This window comes from Monoraphidium neglectum (assembly GCF_000611645.1).
Source record: "Monoraphidium neglectum strain SAG 48.87 unplaced genomic scaffold scaffold01070, whole genome shotgun sequence".
NCBI lineage: Eukaryota > Viridiplantae > Chlorophyta > Chlorophyceae > Sphaeropleales > Selenastraceae > Monoraphidium > Monoraphidium neglectum.
In genome coordinates, this window is record NW_014012558.1 from 5,544 (window position 1) to 17,102 (window position 11,559).

General features: G+C 61.8%; 2 protein-coding genes across 2 annotated transcripts; both read left to right on the forward strand.

Annotated features, from left to right (window-relative positions):
• Positions 1 to 1,135: 1,135 nt before the first annotated feature.
• MNEG_6536 (jumonji domain containing 5) lies at positions 1,136 to 3,043 on the forward strand (the record flags this gene model as incomplete). Its single annotated transcript, XM_014044991.1, has 4 exons — positions 1,136 to 1,535; positions 1,703 to 1,818; positions 2,110 to 2,532; positions 2,786 to 3,043. The coding sequence occupies 4 exons, from the start codon at positions 1,136 to 1,138 to the stop codon at positions 3,041 to 3,043; spliced, it is 1,197 nt and encodes a 398-aa protein (XP_013900445.1).
• Positions 3,044 to 4,236: 1,193 nt separating this feature from the next.
• Positions 4,237 to 6,672, forward strand: MNEG_6537 (ubiquitin C; the record flags this gene model as incomplete). The annotated part of the gene is made up of 6 exons (XM_014044992.1): positions 4,237 to 4,339; positions 4,547 to 4,774; positions 5,076 to 5,303; positions 5,550 to 5,777; positions 6,005 to 6,232; positions 6,542 to 6,672. The coding sequence occupies 6 exons, from the start codon at positions 4,237 to 4,239 to the stop codon at positions 6,670 to 6,672; spliced, it is 1,146 nt and encodes a 381-aa protein (XP_013900446.1).
• Positions 6,673 to 11,559: the final 4,887 nt, after the last annotated feature.

Here is an 11,559-nt window from a genome sequence, read left to right on the forward strand (position 1 = left end):
AGATGAGTGGTGTCGATCACCTGCCAGGTTGAAGCTCTAGTAAAGCTGTAGACGTGAGCAGCGGCAATCACTGTCAGCGTGTGCCAATGTGTGCGCCGGGCGCTTCATCACCCTGCCCAACGGACAGGGCGGCGTCCGCGCCGGGCTGCCAGCTTGCCGATGTGGAGGAGGAGGAGCAGCAGCAGCTGCTGCCGCAGGAGCAGCAACAGCAGCAACAGCAGCAGCAGCAGCAGCAGCAGCAGCAACAGGAGCAGCAGCAGCAGCAGCAAACCCCAGACGCAGCGCAGGGGCATGATGCGACTCCTGCCCTGCTCCCGCTGCTGGCAGGACGGCTGCTCGCAAGCGGCATGCCGGAGCTCCGTGACAGTGCCTTTGTTGATGACTGGGCAGCCGCCGGCGGCCGTGGTTGCCTGCCAACCCTGGACCGCTCGCTGGTGGCGCTAGCAAACGGCGACGCCTCAGGCCTAGCACTGCCTTCACAGGCCCTGCAAGACGTGAGTGGCAGGGAGCCGGGCAAATTCTGCTTCCATAGGCTGTGCTCTCAACGCATGGGCATCCACACAGCCCCCACACCTGTGCTGAGCTGCCCTTATGGCGCTGTGCCTGCACTTTGCCCTGCACCTGCAGGTCTGCTGGGAGCAGCTGCACAGCGGCCACTGGTCCAATGTCGATGTGGTGAGCCACGGGCAGCTGGCGGCCTAGGCCAGCATGCGCATGGCACTGCAGTGCTTTTACGGCTCCCGCTTGCATCCCTGAACCGCCTAGCGCCAGTGGGCCCCTCATTTGTGGTGCATGACACCCCAAGATCTTAAGCCCTGCGCATCATGAATGCACATAGAGAACATGTGCCCAACATCTGCACTGGTGCCAGTCTGTGCCTAACATCTGCACATGTGCTGACCCCCACCACCTGATTCCCTTGCAAATAATCACCAATCCTTTGGCGCAGGCCTGGAGGGATGCTTACACACTCTCGACCCTCCTCGTCACAGCGGCTGCCGGTGCGAGCCATGCGACACAGGGCAGCTCGGAGCAAGGCAGCCGCGCGCCCTCAAGCACGGGCCGCGGCGCCGGCGGCAGGACCGCGCCGGCCAGCCCGCTGATGTGGGCGCTGAGGCAGCTCGACTTGGCAGCGATGATGGGGGGCCCTCGGTTTCGCGGGGTCGTGGATGCGGCAGTGGCAGCGATGGAGGCAGCGCTAGCAGCGCTCCAGGCCCAGCAGGCGCAGCAGGCGCAGCACACGCGGCAGCGGCCGGAGCACGAGCAGCGGCTGCATGATGAGGCGTCCGAGGGTGAACAGCCGCGCGGCAGCAAGCGGCAGCGGAGAGGCGAGACAGGGCAGGGCCGCGGGCAGGGGGCACGCGACGACGGCGGTGGCGCCCACACACGGCTGGCGCAGCTGCCGCTGCTGAGGGATCTGCCGCGGCCGCACGTGGCTCTGCCGCCGGGCGCCATGGCTAATCCTGGGTTGGTGGTGCCCGTGATTGATGCGCCCTCTCTTGAAGCCTTCATGACAGGTTACATGCTGGCACCAGGTGCGGCAGGGCGCGTGAGTTCATTTGAATGGCTAACAGTTGCACCGTGCAAATGCGGGACAGCCGTAGAACGCGCCCAGCACCCTGCACGCTAGCCCATGTGCTCTGCAGCTGCTGTCCCTTTGCCTACTTGTTGTGGCTCACCCCACTACCTTGCCTGGTCGCAGGCGGCGGCTGCCCGGTTGTGATCCAAGGAGTGATGGACAACTGGCCCGCGCTGGCTCGCTGGCAGGATCTCTCTTACCTGGAGCGCGTGGCGGGGCACAGGACGGTGCCTGTCGAGGTGCGGTGAGGCACAACCCTGCGCACATGCCGGCAACGGCTGCGGTTGATTGCCACTTGACTGCTTGGTGGCACTTTTGTGACCCGCTGTATGCCCCTAGACCCCCGCCCTGCAAGCAACAGTTCAGTGCCAACGGCGGCAGCACCTGCTGCTTCTTGATTGCCCGCATTATCCAGGACCAGCTGGCATAAAACCAGTGTGCCAGGCGACAGGCTGCCTAACCTTACTCGCGCCTGACGTGCCCATTTGACGGCATGCTCATGCGCCATGCATGGGCCCCTGCTGCTGCAGATGGGGCAGCACTACCTGGAAGAGAGCTGGGGCACACAGCTGGTGACCCTGGGAGAGTTCATCCGGGCCCACGTCATCGATTCAGTGACCACCGACGCAGTGGCAACCCACGCCGACGGCCCCTGCTCGGGAGTCGTCGACTCCGGCCATGCAGCCCTGACTGGCGGTTGCGCTAGCGCCGCGGCGCGGGCGGCGCTGGCGCCAGGGGCGACGGAGGGGCGCGGTGCAAGAGCGCGGCGGCGCCGCGGCTACCTTGCGCAGCACGAGCTGTTTGACCAGATCCCCGCGCTGGCCACCGACATACGCACGCCGGACTACTGCGCGCTGGGCGAGGACGGGCTGCGCAGCGTCAACGCGTGGTTCGGGCCGGCCGGGACCGTGACGCCGCTGCACCAGGACCCCTACCACAACCTGCTCGCCCAGGTGCGGCGTCGGCGATGGCAGCGGCTGGGGCTGCACGGCGCCGGTGGAACGGCTGGGCGTCGTGTGCGTTGTGGACAACCCTCATGGTTGCAATGGAGAAGGCTTGCCCGCCAGGGTTGATATGTTGTTTCCAGCAGCCTCCCACGTGCACTGTTTGCATGCCCCGACCAGGCCTCATGGCACCCCCAGCCTCCCGGGCCCCGCGCACCGCGCGACCTGCCCGCCCCCCTCCCACCCGCATTCGTGAGCGCAGGTGGTGGGCCGCAAGTACGTCCGCCTGTTCAGCCCTGCCCACACGAACGTGCTCTACCCCCACCCCTCAGGCATGCACACCAACACCAGTCAGGTGGACGCGGACGCGCCCGATGCGGCGCGGTTCCCGTTGTACGCAAGTGCGCCCTTCCTTGAGTGCATGCTCGAAGCCGGGCAGATGCTGTACATGCCACCGCAGTGGTGGCACTTTGTCAAGGCCGTGACCGTGTCCTTCAGCTGCAGTTTCTGGTGGAGTTGAGCCTCAGGCTCGCGAGCGATGCAGCAGCGCCATGGGTGTGGGGGTTGGCAGGCGTCCCTACGCATGCGGCGAGCGAACCGCAGATCTGAAACCACGCGCTGCTTGTTGGACGCCCCCCAGTGTTTCAGGCACAGACACACAACTAGACAGTGAAAGAGCTGTGGCAAGTAGTCAAAGTAATAACAAGCTTCCTTTTGTCACTGCGCCATGGCCAGGTCAATGAGCCTCTGCGCAACAGTCGCTCGCCAGGTGTCGCATGGACATTGCCTTGCATGCTTGAGGGAGCCTTGCATGCCTTGCATGCTTCCTTCTTGAAAGGAAATCCAATCTGTGCTAGATCGTCACGTAAAACCGTAATCGTGCAATGTGTTTCGCCCCGACCACTTTCCTGGGCACCCGTCCTGAACTGGTAGGGCTTCTGGTGTCGCGCCGGGCGCGCTCTGCTGCTGCGGCCAACGATTCGAAGCACGTATCCATGCGTTGCACTGCTGCAGGCGCCGTTCCTGCCTTGAAGCACTCAGTGGTGAAGCCACATCACGAGGTGGCGTCCCATGCAGAGCCGGGTCTGGAAGGAGAAACGTGAGTCGCTTTGAAGCTGGGGTGAACCTTGAAGCTGAGGTGAAGCGAGGCTCACTATGCTTTATCCAGGGGCCATTTGTTGCAGAGCCACGCTTTTTACGTTGTTCGAGACACAACTACCGATCCTATCACCTACGCACATCAAGAGCGGTGAGAGTCTTGGGTGCACAACACTGCACGGGCTGCCTGGACCGGACAGCCGTGGCCTCAGGGCCCTGCTAGACTGCCTGCAGCAAGATATTGTTGTCTGATGACCGACACGCACCACGGCCCGTCGTGGGAGGCACGGCTCTGCAGAGAGGCTTGGCGCGCAGGCCCCTCGTGGGCCACCGCGGGCCTCTTGCGCGGCACTCCAGGCCCTCAGAGCCTTGTGTGCACCCCTTTTTTGGCCTGCAGGGGGTCGCGGGGGCCTCACAGCTCTCCTCGTGGCATGTGCCAACAACGTCGATCTCAACACGCACTCGCTGCCGCTGTTGCTCTGCCAGGCTCATAGCCTAGCTTCACGCGCGGCACAATGCCACAGCCACCATATGTTTGCATTGCCACGCTGAACTGACACCCCCAACGCTCCGTGCCTCGTTGCAACTGTGCGGTGTGCACAGCCTGTCGCCACCATGCAGATTTTCGTCAAGACCCTCACGGGCAAGACCATCACTCTTGAGGTGGAGTCCAGCGATACCATCGAGAATGTGAAGTCCAAGATCCAGGATAAGGAGGGTGAGTGACTTCACGAGTGGGCCGCAGAGCATCGCTTGGTGCATGCTGTGAGCAGGGCCAGCTGCGGCGCGCATGTGCACATGCCTGCCCTGGCGTAACGCATGCATCTAGCTCGAGAAAATTGAAGTGGCCGACTTGGGCAGCCCATCAGTGGCGTACAGTTGCAATTTTTGCTCAGCCTACCGCCACCTTGACGCCCGTCGCCAGGCATCCCTCCGGACCAGCAGCGCCTGATCTTCGCTGGCAAGCAGCTGGAGGACGGCCGCACCCTGGCCGATTACAACATCCAGAAGGAGTCCACCCTCCACCTGGTGCTGCGCCTGCGTGGTGGCATGCAGATCTTCGTCAAGACCCTCACTGGCAAGACCATCACCCTGGAGGTGGAGTCCAGTGACACCATTGAGAATGTCAAGTCCAAGATCCAGGACAAGGAGGGTGAGTGACTTGAGGAGTTGATCAGCAGGGCAGCATGGCTGGACGTATGTTGCTAGTGGTTCCAGTGGCATGGCGGCAGCTGTGTGCGCACCTGGCCAATTATGCCGAGCCACCAGTGCTTGTTGCTGGACGGCTGGCTCAGCTGTATAAAACAGAAACGTGTGCCACATGCAAACATGCGCCATGTACTCGGCTGGCGCGTCAGGGTGGCCATTGCTACTTCTTATAGCTTGTCTGTGCCACATGGCTGCAGGATGTTAGTTACCCCCCCCCCCCCCTCTCCCCTTTCTCCGCTTTCCAGGCATCCCTCCGGACCAGCAGCGCCTGATCTTCGCTGGCAAGCAGCTGGAGGACGGCCGCACCCTGGCCGACTACAACATCCAGAAGGAGTCCACCCTCCACCTGGTGCTGCGCCTGCGCGGTGGCATGCAAATCTTTGTCAAGACCCTCACTGGCAAGACCATCACCCTGGAGGTGGAGTCCAGTGACACCATTGAGAATGTCAAGTCCAAGATCCAGGACAAGGAGGGTGAGCGTGCATGTGCTCATGCCAGCAGTTGCTGAGCCGCGCTTTTGCATGTTGTCAGATGTTGTCCGATGGCCGGCTATTCATAGGTTGGAACAGGATTGGGTGCCACTTGCAAGCATGCACAATCCACCATGCTCAGCTGGCCTGTCGCAGTGGCCATCGCTATTGCTTGTGGCTTGTCTTTGCTACATAGCTGCAGCATGTTGCTCAGCGCCCCCCTCCCCCCCTCCCTTCCCCGCTTTCCAGGCATCCCCCCGGACCAGCAGCGCCTGATCTTCGCTGGCAAGCAGCTGGAGGATGGCCGCACCCTGGCCGACTACAACATCCAGAAGGAGTCCACGCTCCACCTGGTGCTGCGCCTGCGCGGTGGCATGCAGATCTTTGTCAAGACCCTCACTGGCAAGACCATCACCCTGGAGGTGGAGTCCAGTGACACCATTGAGAATGTCAAGTCCAAGATCCAGGACAAGGAGGGTGAGTTACTCAAAGAGTCGGCCAGCATTGCAGCATGGCTGGACGCCGTTCGCTAGTGGATAGGCGGCGCGGTGGGAGCCGCGTGCATGTGCTTTTGCCCGCATGGCAGGTCGCACTGAGCTTGCACATTTGCACAAGATGGTGGCCGCGCTTTTTCTTGTCGCTTGTCTTTGCTTCGCAGCTGCATCATGTCACTTAGTGGCCCCCTCCCCGTCACCGTTTTCCAGGCATCCCTCCGGACCAGCAGCGCCTGATCTTCGCTGGCAAGCAGCTGGAGGATGGCCGCACTCTGGCCGACTACAACATTCAGAAGGAGTCCACCCTCCACCTGGTGCTGCGCCTGCGCGGTGGCATGCAGATCTTTGTCAAGACCCTCACTGGCAAGACCATCACCCTGGAGGTGGAGTCCAGTGACACCATTGAGAATGTCAAGTCCAAGATCCAGGACAAGGAGGGTGAGTTACTCAAAGAGTCGGCCAGCATTGCCGCATGGCTGGACGCAATGTTGCTACTGGTGTAGTTCCAGGGGCACTGCGGCAGCAAGTGCTCATGAATGCCTGGCAGGTTGTGCTGAGCCTGCACTACTGCATAATGGTGGATGGCTGGCGATTTAGCTTTCGGAACAGGGTCATGTGCCACATGCACGTGTGCGCAATATACTGTACTCAGCTGACCCGTCCCATTACTAATACTCTTGCGGCTTGTCTTTGCACGGCTGCAGCATGTCACTTAGCGCCCCCCCCCCTGCTTTCCCCGCTTTCCAGGCATCCCTCCGGACCAGCAGCGCCTGATCTTCGCTGGCAAGCAGCTGGAGGACGGCCGCACCCTGGCCGACTACAATATCCAGAAGGAGTCCACCCTCCACCTGGTGCTGCGCCTGCGCGGCGGCTGCTAAGGGATGCGAGGGTGCAGCCGGCGCACTGTGAAGTGCCTGGCATCGCTCATGCATGGGTTAATCCCAAGTCCGCCTCTTGTACTTTGCATCACCTCTCGGTGACTGCCTGTAACTTGTGTACCAAAGTTATGTGCTGCCAATTGCGCCTTGCGGGGTTTGCACCACCCAGGGAGTAGCTGACCCAGGGAGTAGCTGATTGGATTAATGGAGACTCTTAAACCAGTGACAGTCACGGTGATGATCTCATAACTTACTGGGATGGTAAAGTGCAAGTCTGTATGGAGCTGAGCGAGTGCACCACAAGTACCTCGTAGTCGGCCGTCACCGTCGTACTGGGGGTGTGTGGCGGCAAGTGTGTGGCAAGCAGCAGGGTGCCCAAAGCGAGAGGGGTATCCCTGCCCCTACTCAAGGATTCAGTGGATTGAGTGCCATTCGGAGGTCCCTGGCCCTTGCAGTCTGATCCATGTCACGTCACCCAGGCTGTGTCACCACAGTTACTTTGCATCCCTAGCAGCTGGTTGGCAAGCTCCGGTGAGCTCGTGTTCTTTGCCCAGCCCTCAAGTCAAACACAAACTTCTTCTTCCAACTGAGCTTTCGATTCTGCGAGCCAAACCACGCGGAGGATCTATTGCTTACCGGTAGTCTTCGCTGAGAGGCTACGCCAGGCTCGCAATGATCAGCAGGACAAACCACACGGCTGGTAGGATTAGTGCAACGCGCAGACGACCACGCTGCCTGGAGGCGCCCGTGTCACACGCGACCGCTGCATGGAGGCGTCGCTGCTGCGTGTGCGCACAACAGGTGAGCAACACGCAAGGCTGGAGTTCTTGGGTGGCTAAAGGTTTGCATGAAAAATGTACATACAGATGCGAAGTCATCATGCCTGAGATGCACGCCTTTGTGTGCGCTTGCGCAGCCTCTGCCATCTACAAAATCATGTGATCACAATACCAGCGCTGCCTTGTTGTTTACAGGCCTCCAGGCCGCAAATTCCTTCGACCACCCAGGATGTGATCAAGGCGCAGATCGTGCAGCTCGTCACAAGGTTGGCCTGGGTCCCCACCAACCCAACGCAGCACCAGCTGCCATCGCCGTGCGGCACCAACAATGCTCGATGCGCCGGCCGCACCCCCTGCACCCCCTCAGGCTCAATGGCAGTGCAGAGACGGACGATCCAGCCCTGCAGAAGCAGCTGCTGCAGCTGATCGACCAGCTGGCAGCGCTCACCCCCACGCCGCGGCCTGCAGAGTCGCCGCTCATCAACACCACGTGCGCGCCCGCCGATGCGACGATGCAGCGGCCGCCGCCGCCCGCCCTGGCTGCCCCGCGGTCCTTGCCGATGTGCCTGCATTTAAGTCATGAGATAGCGGTTGCAGATGCATGTGGCGCACGGCACCCACCCCATGCCAGGGGCTCCCAGCCTGCCCTCCACAGTTCTTGCGGCCCCACTCGTGCTGCTCTTGATCCACTTGGCAGTTGGGCACTGCTTTACACTCTGCCGGGCAAGCCCAAGGGTGATGTGGAGCGCTCCGCACTCCAGCAAGCCATGGCCGCAAGCTATGATGTCTCCTACAAGTGAGGCCGCTTTTGGGAGGGGGGCCGGTGGGTTGGGGCCAGCCACCGCCTCGCGTGGCAGCGCCTCGGCTGTCTGTTGCGAGGGGCAGCCCCGCCCCTCCCGCGCCCGACCGCGGCTGGGGATACTCTGCCTGTGTTTGAGTGCCCTGACAAGCTCGCCTCGGGCTGATGACTATGTGCGGCACAGGGGCAGGGGGAGGTTTGCAAGCAGCCACGGCCCACCGGCGCTGCACGCTCCTGCTGGGTGTGCGTTCGGGCACCCACGGGGCCGGCGTGGGCGTGCCGCTGGCCCGGCGGGCGCGGCTCCCCAATGGCGGCAGGGGAGCCTTCATTGCCGCCAGCTGGCCCCAAACCCTCATGCCCTAAGCCCCTCTGCCCCCTCTCTCTCCCCCACCCCTGCCTCCCCAGGTACGCCCCAATCCTGGCCGGCAGCGCGGTTGGGCGCAAGGCCGACAGCCGGAAGGCTGTTAAGGCGCGGGGCCAGTTCCAGATATTTGACACGCGGCAGGGCTGGTGGGCTCGCCAGGGATGCAGCATGCACTTTGGGCCGCTTGGGCGCGAGACACGTCGGAACACTTGCCTGTGTGCGTGACCGGCTCTTCAAGCCTTGCACAAGCGCGCACAAGCACGTGAAGGCTCTCTGATCAGCTCGGATGCTAATTCGTCCGCTTGTCTCGGGGCGCCACGCCCGCATATTTGCAGGGTCTCCAACCAGGCCAAGTTTCAAGTGCTGGGGCAGGAGGTGGGCAGCTGCCCTGCGAGCAGTCTCCTTGCTGCAGCCCCGGTCCAACGTTGTTGGATCCCATGTATCACACGCGCTCAGTCAGGGGTAACGCACGAGGCCGCTACTTTCGCTGCTTTCGCGCCTTTGAGGCTGCCAAAAACTTTTCATCATGTGTATGTGGGGCGCGGCGCATGCAGGGCACTATACAGGTGGATGGGCCGGCTCGGATCGAGGGCAGCGCAGACGGCACCCGGCTGGTGGCAACCTTCACAGCAGCGGAGCTGCGCTGGGGCAAGCTTGTGCGGTGGGTGGCTCCCCAGGCGGCCGCCACAGTGGCCCCAAGAATGCGGCAGTGGGGCAGGCGCATGCGTGAGTGATTTCAAGGCAACCTCCTTGATGTGGGTCGCCGCTACAGTTGTTGGGTGGCCGCTCATCTCATACCCCTTCCGCACCTTTTTGTTCCCCTGTCTCTAGGATCCCGTTCCCCATCGGCGCGTTTGCGCCGACAGGCTACATTGACACGCTGTACCTGGATCACGACCTGCGGGTGGGCGCCTCATTGCCTTGAGCATGCATGCCAAGGGAAGCTGCACGCGGGATAAGGGCGGTCGGCATGGTGCACACGCGCCCTGCTCTCGCACCGTTGGCCGCCGTGTGTTGTCGCACGCTTTGCGCGACTCCTCACGCTGCCCTGATAGCCTGACGCCCATAGCGCTTTCCTCCGCCCCTAGCCCCACCGGACCACGGCGCGCCACCTCACGGCGTCGCGCCCGCCGCGCGGCCTGCAGATCAGCAAGGGCGACAAGGGGTCCTTCTTCATTGCGCGGCGGGCGGAGGGCACCGACATCGCCCCGTTCCTCCCTCGGTCACCATCGCCATCGGCGCAGGGTCGGTAGGCCCCTGGCGCCGGTGTTGTCGTGACGAGTCAATTGGTGCAGCTGTGTGCTGCGAGAGGTTGGCGCCGCATCCCATTGGCGCACATGGCAAGGGCAAGTGCGAAGTAATCACGAGAGACGGCCAGTGCGATCACGCATGGAGGGCAGTGGCATGAAAACTGTGCGCTCAAAGGAGGGGGGGGGCAGCACGACAGGGAACCGCGTACTTTTGCACAGGGTGGGGGAAGGGGGCGGGGGGTCCTGGTATCGGAAGGGTGGGTGAAGCAAGCCAACGTGGCGCACACAGTCTTGGCTGTCACGATTGCTTATCAGACTGCAAATTTGTCTGGTGCTGCTGGCCAGTCGCACTCGCAAGACACATCTTTTGACTTGGATGCAGAAGGAGCTCGTCTCACGTGTAAGACAATCACACCAGAGGCAGGCAGGTCTCATATGTAAACCAAAGATAAGTTCTCTGCTGCTTGACCCCACTCCCACGAGCACCATGCAGTGTGCTGTATCGGCTGTGGTGGTTGCTTGGCTCTGGGGGAGTGGAGGGTGGTCAGCCCACTGCCACACACAGGCGTCACTAAGCAGGGGTACTTGGCTTCAGGCGAGGCTCATTGACACTGCAGCAGTTGATAGATTGCAACATGAAGGCTGCTGCAGCGCCGCAGTCTTGAGTGATGTTCAATTTTGCCAACCCCTCCGACACTTGCGCATGCGGACATGCTTGCACACATGGCCACATGCGCGTAGATGCGTGTGTACGCGAGCGTTCGGGCACACACACGCACGCACGCGCACGCACGCACGCACGCACGCACGCATTCACACACACACATACGCATACACACACAAACGCACGCACGCACGCATGCATTCACACGATCACACGCACGTGCCTGACTGCGCGCCCAACCGCAAATTGTCTACATACCCAAGAGTTGGCCCACTGTCCCAGATAAACATTCGTCAGAGATGTTTCTTTTCGTGTTATGATAGTGTGTGTGCGCAAGCCGCTACCGGATCAAATGAACGACCGCTTGGTGGTGTGAGCCTCATGTGAGCATCCACACTGTCGGCAGTCACGCTGCAGATGCTGATCGCTGAGACGTTCAGCCTGACAGAGCATCTGTCTCACAACATTTGATTTATGAAAGCAGTCAGCTCGCAATTCCGACCCGATTTGTGCGTTGAAGACCAGATCGCTGGATTGCTCTGATCGGCCCAGGGCCTGTGTTACCGGCGAACAGAGTAGCCTCTCATGGGGCCAGTGGCGGGCAGGGGCACGCCATGGACCGCCTGCACTGCTGCGCATGAGTCGATGCGCGGTAGCGGTTAAGAAAACGGTGCTGCTGCAGATGACAGTCACAGGCTGGTACTACCAGTGTCGCGGAGCCTTGATGTGCTGAGGAATGCCCTGAATTCCCAAGCTTGGCAGTCACGGTGTCAACGCGTCTGGTGCAGTCGCGGCTGATGGGCTGACACCACCAGCAGCAATGTGTCCCCCCTTGCCCATCATGAATTGCTCCAGCCGATTCAGACAACCGCGCATACCCACACGATCAGCAGGAGATCAAGACCTTCGCTTCTTTGCAACCACCACCATCCATCACTTGACCGCATCGCCAGCCACGGTGCGAAGAGCGCGACGGACCCAAGCTCTCGCTCACCAGGTGGGCTTTGCTGTATCCAAGCCATCGTCCTGCT